The sequence below is a fragment of the Centrocercus urophasianus genome, unplaced genomic scaffold, assembly GCF_019232065.1.
Source record: "Centrocercus urophasianus isolate 14NV4802_14NV808 unplaced genomic scaffold, USGS_Curo_1.0 seq_9, whole genome shotgun sequence".
Taxonomy (NCBI): Eukaryota; Metazoa; Chordata; class Aves; order Galliformes; family Phasianidae; genus Centrocercus; species Centrocercus urophasianus.
The window spans coordinates 22,587,520-22,609,082 of record NW_024885532.1 but is presented as its reverse complement, the minus strand read 5'-3'; the positions used below and the strand labels follow the sequence as shown (position 1 = coordinate 22,609,082).

At 42.5% G+C, this 21,563-nt stretch overlaps 1 protein-coding gene across 1 annotated transcript; it reads left to right on the top strand.

Moving 5' to 3' along the window:
• The first annotated feature begins 326 nt into the window (after positions 1-326).
• Positions 327-21,499, top strand: RUBCNL (rubicon like autophagy enhancer). The gene is made up of 15 exons (XM_042839013.1): positions 327-451; positions 2,937-3,045; positions 5,133-5,804; positions 10,639-10,724; positions 13,268-13,475; positions 14,277-14,381; positions 15,099-15,141; positions 15,526-15,658; positions 15,918-16,060; positions 16,694-16,758; positions 17,894-18,132; positions 18,880-18,941; positions 20,209-20,362; positions 20,488-20,578; positions 21,028-21,499. The coding sequence occupies exons 1-15, from the start codon at positions 383-385 to the stop codon at positions 21,138-21,140; spliced, it is 2,292 nt and encodes a 763-aa protein (XP_042694947.1). The 5' UTR covers positions 327-382; the 3' UTR covers positions 21,141-21,499.
• Positions 21,500-21,563: the final 64 nt, after the last annotated feature.

The window sequence follows — 21,563 nt, the reverse complement described above, 5'->3', positions numbered from 1 at the left end:
CCGCGATCTCACTGGCAGGGATTTATTTTATTTCGCTTCATTTTCTCTTTTATTTCGGTCAACCTCGGCAACGACTCGGAAACAAACAAACAACCCGAAGGCAACAAGATTTGTTTTATTTCCCCCTATTTTTCCACAGGTTTGCTTCCCCTCGTCCTCAGCACCCCGCCGGGCACGGAGGCGGGCATTCCGCCTTCAGCGCCGCCCCTTCTCCAGCGTCCCTCCCGCCTTCCGAAGGCCGGGAAGCGGCGGCGGCAGTGCGGGCTGCCCCGGCGGGCTGAGCTGCCCGGAGCTGCGGCGGCAGGTGGGGAGCGGGGCCTGGAGGGGACTCGGGGGGCCGCCCGACCTCAGCGCCCCGTTGCTTCGGGGTACGGCGACAACGATGAACGTGTCCCCGTCGTGTCTGTCCTTGCAGTGGCTGGGAGCATTCAGGCAGCGCGGCTCCGGAAAGGTGAGGAGGGGAGGCTGCGGTGGGGCTTCATCGCCAGCGTGGCTTTCGGCTGGGCTGAATACCGAGGTTTTAAAAGCAGGGCTGAATTCTAACGCGTTCCCGATATTGAGGAGGTGGGAGGAAAAGCCCGACTGCTTTATGTTATGGAGAATGTGGTTTACTACGTGCAGCTCTGTTGGCTTGTTTTCTTCGGAGTGTTCCTCAATTACTTGTTGCTGTTTGGTAGTTCAGTAGAAAGAGCTTTTTCTGTGGCATAGCTGAAGTCGCAGCATCCTGGAAGAAAATGGCAATCTTTGATCAGTATTCTCAGAACGCCGGTTGCTTGTGATGTGAGCTAAGAGATGGGAGGGATTCGTTTTGTTTTTCGGAGATAAAATCTTGAAACTCGGCAGTTCGTGCCTGCCCATAATATCTGTGTGTTCAGTCTGGTGTCACAGAACCACTTAGCTGCTGGCTTTACAATCTGACCGGGTGAAAAAGTGTGGTTTATTTTTAAAAAATTCTGTATTTTTTTTTTTTCATTACTATTATTATTTTCAAATGAGTTCCTGTAAGAACCGTACAATGGCTTGGGTTGGAAAGGACCTCAGGGAGCATCAAGTTCTAACCTCCCTGTCACAGGCAGGGCTGCCAGCTGCTAGACCAAGTACTAAACCAGGCTGCCCAGGGCCCCATCCAGCCTGGCCTTAACCCAGGAATGGGGCATCCACAGCATCTCTGGGCAGCCTGTTCCAGCACCTCACCATTCTCTCAGTAAAAAACTTCCCCCTGATCTAAATTTCCCCTCTTTTAGCTTAAAACCATTCCCCCTTGTCCTATTGCTGTCTACCCATGTAAAAAGTTGATTTCCCTCGTGTTGATAAAATCCCTTTAAATATTGGAAGGCAATATTGGAAGAAGTATTTTATCAAGTGTTATCAGTAATATATGTGTAAAGTTTGCTTGCACAATGTTTTGTCTCTTTTAGAAAGGAAAAAATAAAGGCCCAATCAGATACCAAACAGAATATTTTTCTAAGTGCTGACACTGAATATTTGCAATTCAGCATGCTTGCTCTGAAGCGTTATTCTTCTGTTGAAAGGGAAATGCTTTGCGGTTTGTAGTTTGGAAACTTCTGCTTTCCATGAGTCTGAGGGTATCTGGGCTAAATCTGACATCTAGATCACCTCACTCTCCCACAGGACCATGAAAAAGGAAACGTGGGCTGGCAGAGGGCAGCTACCCTTCTTGTTCCTTTCTCTTTGTATGGGATCACAGTGATCCCATATGTGGTCCTTTAGACGCTTCTGCATGGAGACATCTAACTGTGATACAGTATGTTCTTCAGAACCAGGCATCCTCAGGGTCAGATTGGATAAGAATGAGACCCTGGACAGCTTGATCTAGTGGCTAGCTGCCCTGCCCACAGCAGGGGATTGGAACTGGATGGGCTTTAAGGTCCCTTCCAACCTTAGCCATTCTACGAAGGAGGAAGGAGAGGTTAATGCATGACCCTTACTAGGAATTTGCAGTTTTAAGCTGGAGACCTGTTGCTTTGACAGTCCAGGTGTACCTTGCTTCCTTATGGAAGTATTTTAGTGTATCTTACTTCCCTCAGTACCTGTGCTAAACTGCTTGCCCTGATTCAGCTCATGCTGGTTTGTCAGTATGATTAAATCTGAAGATTGAAATGGAAATTGGAAATGCCATGACCACACAAAGCAAAGCGCTTATCTGCCATAAATCTGCTCAATCAGTTCAAAATTTTTTGCCAGCTTAAACTGGCCTGCAGTATGCTGGGTCAAGTATTATCCTGTTGTGTCATTTGCTTTGTGTAACCACCTTGCTGACATCAACTCCGTATGATAACGGTATAGCAAATTAGGCCGCCATGGGTGTGTGAGCACGTTTGATGTCAATTGATACTGCTGGGTGATCAGACAGCCTGGAGGTCAGGGCTTCATATACAGGCCTTTCCTTCCAGCTATTCACTGCAGCTCCTTGAACTCCAGGTAGTGGTAATCTCTTCCAAGAAAAAAATAGAAATAAAACAGGTGAGAGAAGAAAGAAGTTTTTCTCTTTAGAGACTTGGTCTTATTTTTCTATCTTGTTATTTTGTAATTATTTAGAACTCTAGGCTTCACAGAATGGTCCAGGTTGGAAGAGACCTCAAGGATCACAAATGTCCAGCTATCCCCTCCCCTTTCCTCCCTCCCCCCCAAGAGCAAAGCCACCAACCTCCACATTTAATACTAGATCAGGCTGCCCAGGGCCCCATCCAACCTGGCCTTCAGGCTTGGGCACTGAAAATCACCTGCCTTGCAAAGTAATGTGCAAAATACAGAGTTAAGATGCCAGTGGTCTTTATGCAGAGCATGCACTTGGTAAGACTGCCAGACAAGCAGTGGCCTTAGCACAGCTCCTTGTCCCCTGATGGTGGGGCTGAGGTGTCACTACTGGATTACTGCTGTCCTATAACCAAATTTTCTGTGTGTTCTTGTCCTAGTTAAGTGATGAAAGCCTAAAGGCGGATTTTACAGAGTCGGCGTTTTCTTCAAATCTCTCAGTGAGGATTAGCTGTCTTGCTCCAACACCTCAAATTTCAGTTCTCTCAGGTATGTTAATTCATTCCAAGATGCCTCCTAGGGAACTTGACTGGTATTTGTAGTGCTGGTAAAAGCTGTTGATCTTGGTGTGAGCTAAACAACTACAGCCTTGTTGGAGAAAGAACACTGCTAATTGGTTTTTAACATGGAACAACCTCAAAGTGCATTGTACAGTTTGGAAGGAGTCATTTCTTAGGTTTTTGTATTACCATAATTACTCACATGACTATCAGTTACAAAATTGAGATATTTTTAATTGGAACGAAGCTATTTCTGGAAGTAACTTAAGATGTGTTGTTGGTGTTTTCTGGTCTGTTTTTTTTTCCTCCAGGCTTGACAGCGCAGAAACCTGTATTACATTTTAAAAATCTGCTTTTCCTTGAATCACCTAAGAACATGTATTTAACAGATAAAGTCAGCACAGTAGTACGATTTCTTCTCTGTGATGCTGGGGAGTGAATAGGAAAGCTGTCAGGATGGCCTTTGTAGTAGGAGAGCAGAGCAGAATTGGAGACAGTGTAGATAGACTAAGTGTTGTGTCTTGCACAGAAAACAAGTTTTCAGCTCAGGTTACAGTATTCCTGTACAATTGAAACCCCTGATAGTTATCAAAATTATACTTTTTTCCTTAGAAGATCAAAATATACTTGTTTAAAAATCAGCTAGGTTTCATTTTCCCATTCCTGCTCTTCAACTATACCATGGCTGGCTGTGTTGTCAAAGTGCTTCTAGCACGGTCCACTTTGTAAATGCAGTCAACAAAAAATGCTGTTTTGCTGCTATTTTTACAAGAGCTTTGTTCCTAGTGGCTGATCTCAACCAATGTTAAAGCATGGCTTCACAAGGACAGCTATGCAGGAGCTCCCATAGCACAGCTTGAACATGACGTTCCTAACAGTTAATTTTTTCGGTTTCTTTCTTGAGGAGGGGTTGCTGTTTGTGGACTTGCTTTTTCAGACTGCATGTTTTGTTTTGGATCCCTTCATCACTAAACTTTCTTATCTAAGGAGCAGTTTGAGCGCACGCTGGTTTCCAGGGGAGTTATTCATGGGGAGGTTTGTTGTTTTCCATTGAGATATGCCCAAGGAGAACAACCTCTGGGCAAAGTCTGCAGTCTGCAAGCTTTACTGCTTTTTTCACTAGTGGGGTTTGACATTCCTTGTGGTCCTGACTAACAACTCTTTGCCCTGGAAATGAATCCCTTTGATTGTACCTATTCTTAGAATTTTACAACAGCCTTATCTTCCCCAAAGGAGACAGTTGTTAGCTTTGTTGTGGTGTGGTTGATAGTTTCTTCTGAAGAGCACAGACTTTGTGTCTAATCTCTCCGTTCCGAGATGATGGCAGTTCCTATGGAGCTTTTTGTGGAAGGTGTAGGATTCAGGTTCAGTTTATTCTTGAATATCTACTGATAGCAGCGCACCCTCCTATATCACACTTCTGTTGCCACTCAACACAGCTTTCCAGTTTTTTTGTGAATCTCCAGTTTTGCAGTAGTCACGTAGGGCCATTGCACGCAAAGGCATTCCTATGAGCTCACTGTGACAGAACTGATTTCCTGTAAATGTTGCCACTTCTGCGTAATGGACTGAAGGTTACTTTAGCCTTTTTGATGGAGGAGTGTCTGACTAAACTGAAACATGCAAGCATTACTAGCTGTGCGTGTCTTTTTCTTGTCATTGTACTGATTCTGCATGTGTCTTGCTGTAATGTGACTTTCTGTTTACTGGCAATAGATCCAAACCATGAAAACAGTCTGTAGCAGGGCTGTAAGTTACCTATGTGTACCTCATCGAGGCTTGCAGAGCTAGGATGTTTCTGAGCATGCTGACAATTGGCCACCATTAAAGTCTTAACTGATGTTTGGCTAGAAGAAGCATTCTTTGCTGTTGGTTTATAACTTGGCCTTATCAATGATAGAATTGCTTCCTGGTTGCTTAAAGGGAAATCCTTGAAGCAGGACGCAGTGGTGTGTGTATTCAGTTCTTCCCTTTCTTCTCACTCCTGCTGAAAATAACGTGCATTTTATTCATGTTGTAAATTAACTTCTTTTTATTATCATCCCCTAACTATCTTTCCCTTCTTTGTTTAAACAGATGAATACTCCAGGCCAGCTGTAATTGGACATGCTGGAAATTTGGCATCATACCCAGATAGCGCTGAAGCTATCAAAGACATTTTGGTGTCTGTTCTAAGCGCATCTGGTCTGAAGCCCTCCCTGCTGTCAGAGCACACCAGCATGCAGGGAGCTGAGCACCCTGACAGCGACCTGGAGCGATGGGAGGAAAGCAGCGACGAGGAGAACGATGACGACACTGACAGTGATTCTGCACATCACAGCACTGCCTGCACACAGACAGACGTTAGGTTTACACGGCACCGAGCCTGCTGGGACAATACAAACTGTGATTCCTCTGGACCTGCCCTGGATACTTTCTTTCATCCATGTTATTCTGACAAGGATCCTGCTACTTCCTCCCTGAATGGTTTCACTCTTTCAGACATATCCCCTTTGAAGCGAGACTGCTTTACACAAGTGACGTTAACGGGAGGCACTGTCACTTCAGCTGTTGTGCATCCTGAAAAAGAATGCCCAAATATTTTCTCTGAACAAGACTTGGCTTTAACAAGGCTTCCTCCGGATTCAACTGTTAGTAAGCCAACAAATCTATTTAAATACCCTGCTGCTTCAGAGCCTGCGAAAGTCAGCAATGCTGACAGCAGTTCTCCCAGTACGTCTTCCCAGTTGGAGCCATTCAGTCAAACAGGTAACTACATTTCATAGGTCCCTTATTGTTTTGAAATCTTTGTGCTAGGAATGGAAATATGATGTAAATGTATGCAGCTCAGAAAGCAAATGGTATCCTGGGCTCCATTGGAAGAGGAGTGGGCAACAGGAACAGGGAGGTGATTGTCCCCCTCTGCTCTGCTCTTGTGAGGACCCATGTGGAGTACTGTGTCCAGGTCTGGAGACCCCAGTACAAGAAAGACAGGGAGCTGTTGGAGAGGGTCCAGAGGAGAGCCACAAAGATGATCGGGGGACTGGAGCACCTCTCCTACGAAGACAGGCTGAGGGAGCTGGGCTTGTTCAGCCTGCAGAAAAGAAGGCTGCGGGGTGACCTCATTGCAGCCTTTCAGTACCTAAAGAGAGCCTACAAACAGGAGGGGAATCAACTCTTTGAAAGGGCAGATAACAGCAGGACAAGTTGAGGAAGGGAAGATTTAGGTTGGATGTCAGGGGGAAGTTCTTTACTATGAGAGTGGTGAGGTGCTGGAACAGGCTGCCCAGAGAAGCTGTGGATGCCCCATCCTTGGAGGCGTTCAAGGCCAGGTTGGATGGGGCCCTGGGCAGCCTGGTCTAGTATTAAATGTGGAGGTTGGTGCCCTGCATGTGGCAGAGGGATGGAGCTTCACGATCCTTGAGGTCCCTTCCAACCCTGGCCATTCTGTGATTCTGTAAATGAAACTGAAATCGGCCCTGCTTACGGTGAATGCTAATGTTGTCATTCAAAATAGGGAGGAGGAAAGAAAGAGGAAGCTTCAAAATGAAGGAGGCATTAAAACAAGAGGCGTTCAGGTTTGCAGTACTGCCTGTTGACACAGAAATGCTACTTTGGTATGCAGTCTCCAGTATCATTGATCTATGATGAATATAGAGCATCCCATGGATGAGACTTCCAATTGCTTCATCATTTCTTTGTTACTGCTTTTCTTCTGAAAGCAGATAGCAAATCTGCAGATCTTAGTGTGGACTGCCTCTGTGGTGCATCTTCCTGTGTTTGACATGAACTAGAAGACAGGCAGTTCTTCCATTCTGATTTTGCTAATTTTATTTTTTTGAAGGGAAGGAATTAATGTCAGGTGGTTGGTGACCCTGCATACAGCAGGGGGGTTGAAACTGAATGATAGTTGTGATCCTTTTTAACCCAGGCCATTCTATGATGCTATGAACATCCATTCTTGGTTTGACTAAGGGACTTGTACAGAAACTGGACTATTTTCATTCCTCTTCCCTTTCTCAATTGCACCAGCTGTCTCAAAACCTCTCCAGACCCAGATCAGATTCTCTCTACTTCTTACCAGCCCATATGGATGTCTGTTCTGCAGACTGATGGCTGCTAATGAATTGTGTTGGGCCTCTTTCTGTTCCTGCAGTGTCACGGAACTCAACTTCACTAGATGCTGAATCCCAGAAGGATGGTGCAACTGAAACCTGGTTATTATTTTTTTTCTGCTGGAAAGAGGAAAAATGGGAAGGAGCAGTCAGCCTACCTTTGTGTTCTATTAAAAAGCAAAGGCTTGGAGGTGACTTTCTGTTAAGCTCTGTTTCCAAGGTCTGATGCTTCCTAGCTGTTTGCTGAAGGCACCTCTCAGGACTCAAGCTGGCAGTGATGCCTCAAATTCCCCTCTGCAGGAATGGGAGCCTTTGATAGTCGGAGCTTTGCCATCTGACACAGGCTGTTGTCAACAGTCAGGACGGCGGAGATGCTGGTTGTTTGCTTCCGTTGGGTATTTTGTTTGCTGACCCAGGCACAAAGTGTTTGAAGCATGCCAGGTAGAAGCAGCGAGAAGGAAACCACACCCCGTGCTGGGAGCTGGGTTCAGCCAGTCATGCTGGTTTCTGGAGCTCAGTCTGGGAAACAGCCAAGGCTCCAAATGTCATCAGGGACCACAGGGCACGTGTATGAGAGTAAGTTGCGTGTGACTCAGGTTTTTGGCACAGGTGGGACGTGTCACAGGTTTCTGTTGGGTCAGTCATGCTCCTGCTTCTGTGCAGAGGGAATATAGGAACACAGCAGCCAGGTGGCTGAAGAAGCGTGACATTAGTTTACTAACATATAAGCCACAATGCTGTGCAATAAGGCAGGCTCTGCATCAGTCCTAGGCTTCTGTTCTGTACAGATTTCATCTTTCACTATTGCTTCTGGCTGTTTAAATCACTTCTGGGTTTTCCAGAATGGGGGTGTAGAGATTGTGAAGTGTGATGTGGTTTAATTTTTTTTTTCCTTTTATGATAGTCAGGACTATGAGGACAGGAAAAAGAATGGCAAACTGGAAAAGAAGTGCTTAATTTGAGGGCAGGACTGTCACAAAAGGTACCTGCTGTTGGCCTTTTTGATTGTTTTTTTGAAGGTGGTGGATTCTCACTTTTGTTTCTTATTGGAGAACAGGTGGGGGATACTCAAGAAAATGATTTAAATCAGAATAAATATTTTTTTTTCAGTGGGATTTAACAAGGCAGCTCCTTCTGCTGATCCTGTAGGACTCCTGCTAAGACTTGTCCCATTTTCACACTTTTAAGGGCTGTTATGCAGTGGCCCCATGAGACCTTCTGGAAAGGCTTCCTGGTGCTAATGGGGAGTGTGTGACAGATTTGTTGAGGCTGCTGTGTCACAGGCATTTCAGGAGACTTGTTCCTGCATTTAATCATCGGGTATGCCAAGGTCATTTCCTTCTGTGGCTGTAAGCACTCCTTCCACAACCTTAGCAGCCTCCAGGCATTGGATGGTGCTCAGGGACAGAAGGCAACCACGTTACTTTGAATCAGACCCAGAGTGAATCCTGATGTTGGATGCACTGGAATCCTTCCCTGTAGACTCTCTGTGCTGCTGGAATACAGAGCTGGCACAAAGCTCTCTCCCCATGCCTTTGTCTGGGAAGGAGCTTTGCCTTGCACGATTTCTGTGCTGCTCACTTAGTTGTTTCGTGAGTCCAGAGGTCTGCTGCAATTCTCTATGACATCCTCCATTTGGCACACAGCTTCTTGGAAACAGAATAAAATGTTTCACAGTAGTAATTGTTCAGTTAAGTGTCATAGTACAACTTGATTCAGTTGAATGTGGCTCTGGGCAGCCTGGTCTGGTGGTTGGCGACCCTGCACATAGAAGGGGGGTTGAAACTCGATGATCATTGTGGTTCTTTTCAACCCAGGCCATTCTTTGATTCTATTAAAACCTGTCTGTAGTGATGTATTTTGTGTTTTAAGTGCTTTTACAAAATATGCATTCCTTAGTATGGGTCTTTATCCAGTTTTCTGCCTGCTCTTACAGTTCTCATCCCAACATTGCCTCAGCATGGACATGGCATCCTCCTCTATAGAAAAATGAGGGAAGCAGAGTAATTTCTACTGGTAAATCTTCTGAGGAAAACATAAATCTCATTATGACTCCTGTTGAGATTCCCTATTCTTTTAGGTTTTTGTCTGTCCCTGGAGCCTTTTTTGTCTGCTTTTTTAGATCTTGTTGAAAATTCATTCTCACAACTTCTTCATTTCTCTGAAGCAGGAAAAAAACCAAAACCCTGTAACTCTTAATTTTACCCTTGCTTACATTCCTGGGCAGCTTTAGTAACATGTGACATGCTGGAGCTCTTCCATGGTTTCAGAGAGACCCGTGTGTTCCCTTTTCCCCCTATGTCTGTGTGGCACCAGTCGTCATGCAGAACTGCATTTTCATACAAAACAGAAGTAAATTGTATTTTAGATTGTGAAACCAGAATTGTTTTTCTGCCTTTTACACTCTTAAAAGGTGGAAGAAGGGTGAACAACATAAGCAAGAGAGAAAGCTCCATTAGATTTCGCAATTATACATAAATCATAAGTAAAGATAAAAAAATTTCTGTTTCCTTGTTTTTGCTTGTTTTTAAGTAGGAGAATATTTCTTATTATAACTGATAAGAACATTTTAACAAGGGTTGTATCAAACTGTAGGGTCTTTAGCCCTCAGGTACTTCTTTTCCAGAAATATGAACACAGAATAGGTATGGCAGTAACCTAATTAGGTGTTGAGTTTGCTTCAGTGATTAAAACTGTTTTGAAGAATCAGATCATCAGCCCCTCCGTTATTTCCTTTTGTCCCTCCTTAGTGCATACAGCTTCGGGAAATAAGTATAGTGTTCATCACCATTCTAGCAAGTTTGATATGCTGTCTGTGAGTGATTTGAATATAAAACATTAAGGTATGACTTGACACCCTCACTGTTTTGGGAAAGAAGATTGTGACTACATTCATTTATACATAAAGCAGTCCTTGTTACATTGTAAGTCTGCAGATGGAGATATGCTTACTTTTAGGGAATGGTGGAAAGTTCTTAATGGTAAGAGATCAGGGTTTTTTTTTCATAGAATCATAGAATGGCCTGGGTTGAAAAGGACCACAATGCTCATCCGGTTTCAACCCCCTGCTGTGTGCAGGGTCACCAACCAGCAGACCAGGCTGCCCAGAGCCACATCCAGCCTGGCCTTGAATGCCTCCAGGGATGGGGCATCCACAGCCTCCTTGGGCAACCTGTTCCAGTGTGTATGAAAAACTTCCTCCTAATATCTAACCCAAACCTCCCCTGTCTCAGTTTAAAACCATTCCCCCTTGTCCTATCACTGACCACCCTTGTAAACAGCCATTCCCTCTCCTGTATGCTCCCTTCAAGTACTCAAGGGAGCATATCCTTCAAGGAAGGATATGGTAACATAAAGACAGAATTTCCCCCAAACTGCTGTAGTTGCACAAGACCAGCAATGATTGAATGAGTGCTGTAAGTCTGGACAAAGATTCATCAGATATTGGTGACTTATTATTACTAATAAAGTTCTTGTTATACCCGCAGGTTCTGCTTCCCTTTTGAACATAAGTGCAGTACCCTTGAATCGTACATTGCAGGACATCTTCGTGCTTCCAGAAGATGTGGAGAAGGTGAGAACAGCAAAAATATATTCTAATAATGATATTTTCCATTTTTATAGGGATGAAACCACATGACATAAGGCATTTCTCACTAACTGCTGTCAGTTGCTGTTGCCTCTGTGGAGACTATACTGTCTGGTTGAGTTTAGTTATCAGAAAGTTCTTTTTTTCCTAATCTTTACAAATTCTGTGTTTTCTTCCTTCCCATTGTGAATCAACCTACAGACTTAAAATGCCCATATCTTCATTTGGTTTATCATAATTAAATTTTCTACATTATTTTAAGATAATAGATGTATTTTAGAACTTTTTGTTCCGTCATTTTCACAGAATCACTGAAGGATTGAGGTTGGAAGTGGCCTCTGGAGGTCATCTGCACTGACCTGCCTGCTTAGGAAGGGCCAAGAAATATAGAATCATAGTCATCCAGGTTGGAAAAGGCCTCTAAGATCAGCCAGTCCAACCATCCACCTAGCACCAATATGTTTTCCTAATAAAATTCCACATGGTCGAGGTTGATTTACTCTTCTGTAACTTTAGAGTAACTATACTAGAGCATGTCACAGTGAATTTTTTGGAGCCACATGCATATGGGTGGGATTTACACATGGTTTTACTGTCAGGAGGTGGGAAGAGCCCATTTTCTCTTCTTTCCTTATGAAGGGCATGAGTGATTCCTATAAAAGAATAATAAAATGAGTAATGTGCACTGTAACTGCAACATCTGCAGTAGTTTAAGCTTGGCAGCCCAATTGAACCTATAAAACAAGGATAAAGATGACAAGATAGTACTGTAGCACTTAACTCTGTGTGGTAAATAAATTCCTGATCTTTTCCAAAAATTGGAAATGGGAAGCACTGGAGAAGAGATGATAGTGTGTACAATTAACTGTAGTGTAATTACAGTAATTCTAGTTGTAGCCTAGAAAAGTTGATTTTCCTGGACAATAGAAATGTATTTAATCCCATGTCCTGGGCCCAAGAAATAATCTTTGTGTTCAGCATGGGTTTTACTGGAATGGTAAGTTCTGCATTTGATTTGAAGCTCTCAGAGTCCCTAAGGTACGTTTAAAGGAGAGAAGGTAAAAGAAAAAATAACAAACAAATGAAAAATAGGTTTGTGATCTAGCTTTACATGTTGCTTTTTGCAAAAAGGTACTTCAGAAGGGAGGTGGTATATTTCTCTACCTGCAGTGTGGGTACCAAAGCCAAAATAATTTGCTCTGTCACCAGGAGGCAAGGGAGCAGATTCAAAAACCCACTAAGGCACACAGAGTGTCAGAAGTCTGAGTGTTGTAGTCCTGTGCCAGACTTGGGCCAGATGATGTAGGAAAACATCCCACTGTGATGTGAGTGGGAGGGAAGAGAAATGAGAAGCTGAGCTCCTTCCCAAGGTGACAGACCCTAGCAGCAGGCAGAGCTGAAAGCTGATAGTGCTGCTGTGTATAGGAGCACCAGAGTCTGTATTGCTTCACAATTGCTCTCAGATAAACTCCTAACTGCTTCTGTCAGCAGGACGTGCTGGTATGCTGTGCTCCTCCACTAGCCTGGGGTTAACCAATGTGTGCAGCAGCTTTTGGATCTTCACAACAGCCTCTTTTCTTCCAAAAACGAAGAAGTGCATTCATTGCCATTTCCTTTGTTAATGGCATGTCCTGAGATTCACTGGAAGTTGACTCTGGAGAACTAAGCAAGGGGTATTAATCAGCACTAGGTGAAAGATGGAAGTTTCTTTACACCTACAGAGACTTCTGAGATTAATGTGGCCAAGAAGAAAGAATTTGGCTCTGAACAATAAGAATGCAATGGAGAGGTCTGCTGTGCTCTGTAAGATTTTTAAGCGCCAGTGCCTTTCTTCATGCTTGTAGGAGTTGTCATGAATACTGACTCAAGTGGTACAATTCCCTGATCTTAAGTCACTCCAAGAAAACTTGAATTATTCTGCACTCAGAATCTCTCCCTTTAGGTACTGCCACGAGAGCTGAGAGGTTTCATTTTGAACAGTGCAAGTACACACAGTAGAGGGGAGAGAGGGAGGGTATGCTGAGCTTCCACACCACCCATCAGATCTGGGAACCTGCAGTCTGTTTTATAGCCTATCCCTTCTGGCCTCATCCACGTTAGCATGCGTGCAAAACTGCTTGTACTCAATTGGCAGTGGTGCCACGACTTGAAATTAAATCCTGTTAAATACACTGCATGGATTAATGTTTGCATATTAAAAAATGCAGTGTAACTAGAAGCCCAAAAAATGCATACGTATTAATCAGTTAGGCATGTAATCGAGTTTCTTTTTATCTAAAGATGGGCAAGATAAAAGTAAATTGTGTATTTTAATCAAGGCTGAGACAATTATCTGGGCAGTTGCCTTTTGAGTATTGTCTCCAAATTGCCCTTGGGGTGGTTTTTTTGAGTGTGTGAATCAAAGGTGAAAGAGCTGTGCGTTTTCATTTCTTGAATAGGAAAAGCATGTGGAAAATGACACGTTTAATGTTCCCTTAAGTGAATACTGAATATACAGCACACTATGAGTGTTCCTATCTTGTGTCCAGGAGAACGCCCACTTCTTTGTTGCGGATATGATTATAGCATCCCTGGAAAAGATGAAATGTAATATCCTAAGCCAGCAAGCAGAGTTTTGGGGTATGGATGAAACGAGCGGGTCAGATGGCAGCTATCACACTGATTCAGAGTTATCTTCTTATCCTGGAGAAAAGAAGTCTGATTCTTCTGTTGCCTCCACAGACAGCGGTTATGAAGGCAAGTTACTTCGTCTATAATGCAACCTTTTCTGACAGCCATTGCTGTTTATTCTTGTGCAAGAAAGTACCAAATGAACACGGGCATTGCTTGCAACCACATCCCCTTGCCAGCTTTTTTGAGTCACTCAGTACTTAACCAGAGTTACACCAGAGGAGGTTTAGGTTGGATATTAGGAGAAACTTCTTCTCTAAGGGTAGTCAGGCACTGCAATGGCTGCCCAGGGAGGTGGTGGAGTCGCCGTCCCTGGTAGTGTTCAAGAGGCGCCTGGATGAGGAGCTACAAGATATGGTTTAAATCCTCATTTGCAGGATTTGAAGGATAGCTCTTTCCTTCTATGCTGAATTCTGCAGTTTGCAGATCAGGCCATGCAATTGATTTGAGTGAATTTGCCCTGAGTATTCATGTATGTTTAGTTTGAGGCAAGTTAATAAGTGTTCCTGGCACTATAATGCTCGTGTCAGCGCATGCATTTTTAAGTAGATGTAAATCTCTTGAGTAATACAAGACTTAGGGGTGTAACTTAAGTCTAAATGACAGCTTCTAGGGAAAATGAATGGTGTGCACTTGAAGAGGCTGCTGTTAAAACTTTTATTTTAGTTTCAAGAAGCTTCTCCCTAAGAAACCAGGAAACATGCTATGTCACAAGCTCCCAAGAATCCACTCTGTGCATCTATAAGTTATTCTGCAGATAGAGGCTGTGTGCTAAAGTTTAGGGAAGCAAAGAAAAGCTGTGTGTGTAATTGCAACTACTCTGTAGATGTTGGATAGCTTTATTGGTGCCTTCTTTGTTCTGGGCAGGCTGTGCCCTGCTGATGGGCAGCTCCTCAGTACATCTACCTCTGCATCATGAGGCTACTGGACTTCCTTGCCACAGTGACTCAGAGGATGAATATGTCATTATTGGTAAGACTTTAATTGCAAAAACAGCTTTATTGTTCAACTGAGTATGTTGCATCACTTGGAAAATTTATTGACTTAGTAAGTGCAGAGATTGAATGGCAAAATGGAAGGAGCTGTGTAGGTGCGAGTCTTGGTAGAAAACATGCAGAAACCCCTGAGTGGTGCAGGATTTCCTCTCTATAAATGAAATGTCTTTGATTACAGCTGTGCTTAAAGCAAATTTGGGTGAGCAAATGTGAAATGTGATGTAGCAGTATCATTTGGGAGAATTTAGGACAGTATGTTATCAGTTTAACTAGAAAATGATTAAGTTTTAGGCAGCTCTACCTCTGATCTTGGACTAGAGCAGACTATCACTGTGCCTTTAATTGACAGTGTTCTGCTCTTCTTCAGGGAACCCAATATTTCTCTGCTTGCCTTCTGGTTTTTACATATACAGAAATATGAACCCTTACAAGCAGCCTGGGCAATGTTTAACTTCCATCTTCCATCTCCTGTTAACAGATTATTATTATTTTTATTTATGTCATAGCTCTGCAGAAGATCAGGCTCCTTGTGCCTTTTTTACAACCTTAGGTTATTTCCCACATCTAACAAGGGTGCTGTAAAGATGAATGTATTTGACACCTGTATTAAAAGAGAAGATAGATATAAAACAGTCCTGAGTAACAGAAGCTTTGTTTCATGGATAATTTGATAATGTTTTCTCCTTTACCACAGAACTTGAACACCTTGAAAATCTGTCTGTGACCTCAAATGAAAGGTAATGCTTTGTATTTCAATGTAATAGCCCTTGCCATTTAAGCCCAGTGCAGTGGCACTACCTTTTCTGCTGGGCCTGGTGACTCTTCAGGATGGGTTAGGGAAAGGTGTGGGAGTGGAAAGTTAGGTACTCACCAAGGAAGAGGAAGGAATGCTGCTTGACAGCAATGTTTCTGTGGTACTTGGCTTCATAGAGCATTCATCAGGTCCTGGAGTCTTGCTGGAGGGTGGTGTCTGTGGCTCTTTGAGGGCCTGGGTGTATCAAAGCAAGGGAATAGGAATGAAGGGATGGGAGACAGCTCTTCAGGGATGCAGAAGAGGCAGTGGAGTCATGCAGCAGTGTCATGCTGCCATTTTTTCACTGTCTTTATTGCTTAACTTTCAGATCGTCCTTTGAACCAGGCAGCAATTCTGCTGAAGCAACAGCTCAGGAATTGTGCAGAGCTTTCAGAAAACACTGGTTGCAAACAGAATCTGCAGTGCAACTGTCTGGGTGCCTGGGCTCATCTAAACAGAAAGTGAGTCTGAGCTGAGAACAGCAGGCTCTTTATTCTGTTCCCCAAGTAATTATCTCACTGCAGTTCTCTCCCTGTTATGGGTAGTGGGAAGCCCTTCTCTTGGGATTGATGTGAAGGAATGTAAGTGTGGGCATTGCATGCAGGTCAAAACCAAAGTTTAAAATCCTGAAATATAAAGGGAGAAGATTTCTGTCATTTAACGTATGTCTGGGTATGAACATATGGCTGTTCATCTTCATGAGTTTGTTTTACCCAATAGTCTGTGAAAGAAGAGATTCCAAGAGAGCTTGAGTCCAGTTTGAATCTGGCTGAAGAAATAAAGCTGCTGTCCAAATTAAGAGAATCTTCTGGCTGGTCCCCACCAAGATCTCAGATTATATTTAGCATTCACCCTTCAGTCAAGTAAGTCTAATTAAGTGAGTACTGTCAGTATAGCAATGGAAGCTTGTCTAAAACATGCTGAAATTAACAGAAGGAGCCTGGGTGATTTAATAGAAGCTAAGATTAGAGCTATTGCATGGATGGCATAACTTTCTGCAGTGTCCGTCAGCAGCTTTGGAAAGCAGATGGCATATGTTTCCCCTCTGTTGGCACACCTTGATTAACACAATGTGGGCACTTTTACATGAAGGGTGTGCAGTACACAGTCCTGTGGGGAGGGACTAAGGGGTTGAGGTGATTCCGTCTGGAGAAGAGAAGGCTTAGAGGGGACCTCATTGTTCCCTACAACTCCCTGGAAAGGAGGTTATGGTGAGGTAGGGTTCAGCCTCTGTTCCCAGGTAACAGTGGTAGGATGAGAGGTGATGCCCCCCAGTACAACTTGAGGCCATTCAGGTTGGGTATTAGGAAGAATTTCTTCTCAGAAAGAGTGGTGAGGCTTTGGCACAGGCTGCCCAGGGAGGTGGTAAAGTCACTGTCCCTGGAGGTGTTCTGAGAAAGATTAACTGTCCAGGAAAACTGTCTTGCAGGTTGAGGAAAATGATAATAAAACTGCATTTCATAGTAGAAGGTGTAACCATTTATCTCTGTATGCAGGAGAGATGCAGTGGTTGCTGCCCAAAACTTTACATGTGTTGGTTGTGGAACCCCAATAGAAAGCAGTAAGTATTATCACAAGTTAAAAGAAAAAAATATATTTGTAAGTGATAATCAAGCTATCATACTTGTAAACATAGATACAGCACAGTTGTAAAATCTGTCTGAGCTAGAAGGAAAATCTCACTGCTGGCTGTGCCTACAATAAAAGGGGCAGTATAGCCCACTGCTCAGAATTTGTTATTGTGGACAGAATACAATACTTGATACTTGAAGTCCTTGTGAGGCATAGTTAAAATTAGTGACAGTCAACAACAAAACAGGAAAAGCTACAAACAATTAAGCCTTCAGGCTGGAAAATACTATTTCTACAATTTACAAGAGTTTCTTTCAATAATTCTTTCTCTCTTTTCAACTTACACATTTCCAGAAGTCTCTAAAAGCAAGCTGTTGAAACGTGTAGCTTTGTTCTTTTGAGCATTTTTTGTTTGTTTGTTTTTTGGGTTTTTTTTTGGTGTTTTTTTTTTTTTTCTTTTAATCTTGATCACAAAATCCTGCTTGTCTGAGGAGTATTTGTGGTACTTTGTGAGAACTGCTTGACAGCATGGTGATTTTCAGGTCTGGTAAGCAGTCCTTATGTAAGAAATCTTTGAAATGGCTTTCGGGACCACTTGGAAGGGTCTGGGTTAGTTGACAAAGCAGCATTTGTGGTGGCCTGTAAAGTATGAAGAATCTGTGATGGCACATGAACTTGAGCAAGCATGAGATGCTGAGAGAGCTAGGAAAAAAAACATACTTATTACAGAAATGTAACACCAAGATCAGTATGTTTTTCTGCTCAGTGGAAGTATTTTGCTGCTCTTTTTTTTTTTTTTTTCTTTTGAATTTGTGTTTTTTGGTGGTGTTTGTGTTTTGTTGGGTGAAATAACAGTGGAGTCTCTAAGACTTCATGGCGATGAATACAGTAAGTTCTGTTTGATAGATGTTGAAATGAGGAAAACCTTTCTTCTAATGCAAAACACGAACCACGTGAATGCGTTTACCACAATAACATCTCCTCCACTTTGAGAATGAATAAATACAAGGAAATTCCTTGCCCTTCACTCCATTAGATATGAGCTATTGAGACAGAACAAGCATACAGACAAAAGGTACGTCTCCTAAATATTCACAGTGTCATTGCTATCTATTTTCCTGCAGAATACATCAGGAGACTCCGCTATTGCGACTACCTGGGGAAATACTTCTGTGACTGTTGCCACAGTTATGCTCAGTCTGCAATTCCTGCTCGAATACTCATGAAGTGGGACTTCAAGAAATACTACGTATGCAACTTCTCCAAACACCTCCTGGACAGCATCTGGCAGCAGCCGATTTTCAACGTGTCGTCTATCAACAAAGCCCTCTATACAAAATCTAAGGAAATGGACAGAGTGAGGGTAAGTGGCGCGGATTTTCTTTTGTTTTTAAAGTTGTGGATCTGAGCCTTTTTGGGAAGAGCTCTTCAGAGCTGGTTGTCCTTTGCTGTGTGTATGGGGGTAGGAGGCTGAGTTGTGTTTTCTGCACTGACGCTTGTCTCATGTCCACTTTTGGGACTTGTCCTCTCTGCCCACAGATAATGAGGGAGCAGGGAGAAGTCTGCAATCTGTGCCAGAAGTTTCATTTCTCCCCATCTTTGGGAGGCATTTCCTTAACCGATTTCAGTTCACTGAATAGCTGGGCTTCTGCAGTAAATAACTGCTTCTGCTTGGCAATTGGTTGTTGGAGAGCTCCGGAAGTTTTGAGTGACTCCATAATTTTATGAGCCACTTGAAAAACACCCTTGACTCATCTGAAGGTTGTACTTCGTACAAGGAGGGCTGCTTTGCAGAAATTCCAAGCTGCCTTCTTGTCTGAAGAGACTGATGCTTGTTATTACATGGGTTTGGGTCTGGCACCTTGGTGAGCTGATGCAGAACAATTGGCAGTACCAAGAATTGTTTCTCTTGTCAGTGAATAAAAGTAGGCTCAGCATTCCTTGTGCCTTCATGCATTAGAAAATCCACTTGTTAAATTTTGTGCTGAGTGTGAAATTCCTTCTTTCCAATTACGAATGATATACTGATGAGTTCCTGACTGTTTTTTCTTACTTATAAGTTATACTCTTTCATTTACAAATCGTTTTGTTTCTTCTTTTCGTCTCGTAGGAGGCACAAGAACAGCTTTTTCATTTAAAGAAGCTTTTGAAAACCTGCAGGTTTGGTGAAAGGTACAGGCCATGATCATGCATGAAAAATAGCTTATAAAACATACATACATATGATAGTCGTAGAGTCGTCTTCTCTAGAGACATTTGAGTGCAATTTTCAATGAGCTAATCTGCTAATCAGAGAAAAATCTGATAACAGAACTTCCTTTCCTCTGTTGCACTGCAAATGTTGAGTGAAGAGCAGCTTTTAAGTGGTAGCTTTCTGTTTCTCAGAAATCCTGAGACATTTAGTTGTGCAAGTTGAGTGATTTTTGCTAGGTATGTATTTTTGTTCCTGCTTTGTATGTCTTTGCTTGTCACTGGCTCCTAAAAGGCCAGATATTATCTTCCTCTCTGAGATTGTTTGTCATATTGAAAAACCAACAAGCAAAAAAACGAGATCAGTACATGTTTAAAGATTCCTTCTAGAAATCTGTCATATGCTCAGTTCAGTTTGTTGTATCCAAACGTTAAAATGGAAGTAGTAATCCAATGTGAGAAATGCTGGAATATGAGAAGGCGTAAAGCTCATCTTGCTTATTGCTGCAACTTAAAGATATTTGGTGTACGCCTTCCCAAACTAAGGGCATAAACAGTGGTTAGACACGTGAATGATGAAATCACCACAGAATTGCTGACATCTTTAAAAACAGCCATGAGCAAAATAAGCTTTAAAAGTAAGTTTTGTTATCGCTTCAAGATGGATTTTTTAAGAAAATCATCAGTTGCGTGTTGTTCATCAAAATGAAATAGATATTTTAATGTCTTTCTTCTGCACAACGTTGTGATGATGGAAATAAGCATTAAGATCTTCACTGCACCTTCTGTATTGGCCATATGTGGGACATTTTAAAAGTAATAGTTGTATTTTCAGTGTTCATGTTCCTAGCACAAGTGCAGATCACCTAGTAGCGATCTACGCTGTATAAAAACCCTCATTAGCAAACAAAAAGTAAATAAGCCAGGTTTATTGCACTGGATATGGTGTGGGATTTTACGTGCTGAAGGAGGACAGATTCCTTTATATATTATTTGAAGATTTCTGGGATAACTGCATATTGCTGTGTGCCTAACGAATGCACACTTAAAATAGACATTTTATTCTAAGTCCCAAACCCTCAGTTTTTGTTAATGTGATCTAGGATTGAGAGGGGAGGAGGTAGTATTTAGCAGGGATCTGCTTTGTGTGATCCCTGAGTGACTGGAGAAGTGAAAGAGGCTTATTCTGAAAATATACTTGAAAGTCATCTTTTATAACTTGATGTGGATTTTTCGGTTTTCTTTGCAGTGTACTGAAAGAATTTGAACGGGTCCCCAGCCATCTGACAGAGGAGCTGCATCTCTTCTCATTGGATGATCTGGTGAAGATCAAACGAGGGCAGTTACTGCCCCTTCTTAAAGAAATTCTGAAGAGCTCCACCTCTCATGTTGATGGCTGTGAGGTAAAAAAGAGTTGGTCCTCTTGGGTCCTTGGTGTGAGGAATAACCCTGTTGACATTCCCAAGTATTTATTTTTTTTCTTGGATTAAACTTAAAAAGTAAACCAACTTTCTTCCCACTCTTGTAGCTCTGTCAAGCAAAGGGATTCATCTGTGAATTCTGTCAGAGCGCAGATCTGCTCTTTGCATATCAGATTTCCAAATGCAAGAGGTGCACAGGTACGTTCCAAAGCAAACACTTTTCCTCCTTCCTCGTGTAAAGCTGTTCCAACTGTTATTGTGGGAAAGAACTTGCGTGTGTGTTTGAAAACCATGGATAGTGTGCATATTTGAGAACCAGCCTGTAGTGGCTGTCTTGCACCAGGAATTTCAGAGAGTGAAAACTGGGACTTGCCTGATCATAATTACAGCTGCAGGGGGAGGTTGGATCAGTGCTGTCCTGCTGCTATATCACATTTCGCCAACATTCATTGTAAATCCTGGGAATCTTACCAAAACATTTCATCGTAGTTGTTACAGTGGTTATTGTTGCCCTGGTTTTATGCTGCTTCTGTTTACTTTTACACTTGGTTGAACTAGGCAGGACATTCTTAAAGGAATGCAGCTACTGATTCTTTTTATTTTTTATTTTTTCCCCTGACTGTTAAACTGCTTGTGTTTATAAACAGAATGCAAAGCATGCTTTCACAAGGCCTGTTTCAAGGCTGGAGGCTGCCCCAAGTGTCTGCGGATCGCAGCTCGGAGGACGCTTTCAGAAACTCCGTCATCGGTGCCTCTGTGAAACTGGATTCCTGTGATGATTGCTCAAAGCCAAGTCTTCAGGTGCATGACTAAGAATTGAATAATGTTGTTTTAGACATTACTATTTTTAATGCATGTTTCCTTTAGGGGAAAAAAAGAAAGGAAAAAAAAAAGAGAAGGCCTTTAATATCATCATCCTTAAAAACTCTCCCTAAAGGAGTTTTGTCTTTAGTGGTGACAGAAAGACTGGATGTTAATTCTGGGAGCAGCATTTTGTTGCTGTTTTGTTCTTATATGTAAGATTTTTAATATTGTATTTTTGCCATGTGAAAATGATTCTTCTCTGTAATTATGCAAATAATGTGTGTATAGATAGTAAACAAGTCTTGGAAATCCTTACCTGTGTCAGATTTTGGAAATAGAAAATGTGGTAAAATATGAAGTCATTTTCTTGTAAGTTCTT

Coding starts and splice junctions, on each gene's coding strand:
- RUBCNL (XM_042839013.1), top strand. CDS start 383: ATGAACGTGTCCCCGTCGTGTCTGTCCTTGCAGTGGCTGGGAGCATTC. Junction 5,805..10,638: donor GGAGCCATTCAGTCAAACAG/GTAACTACATTT, acceptor TTATACCCGCAG/GTTCTGCTTCCCTTTTGAAC. Junction 20,363..20,487: donor CTCATGTTGATGGCTGTGAG/GTAAAAAAGAGT, acceptor CCACTCTTGTAG/CTCTGTCAAGCAAAGGGATT.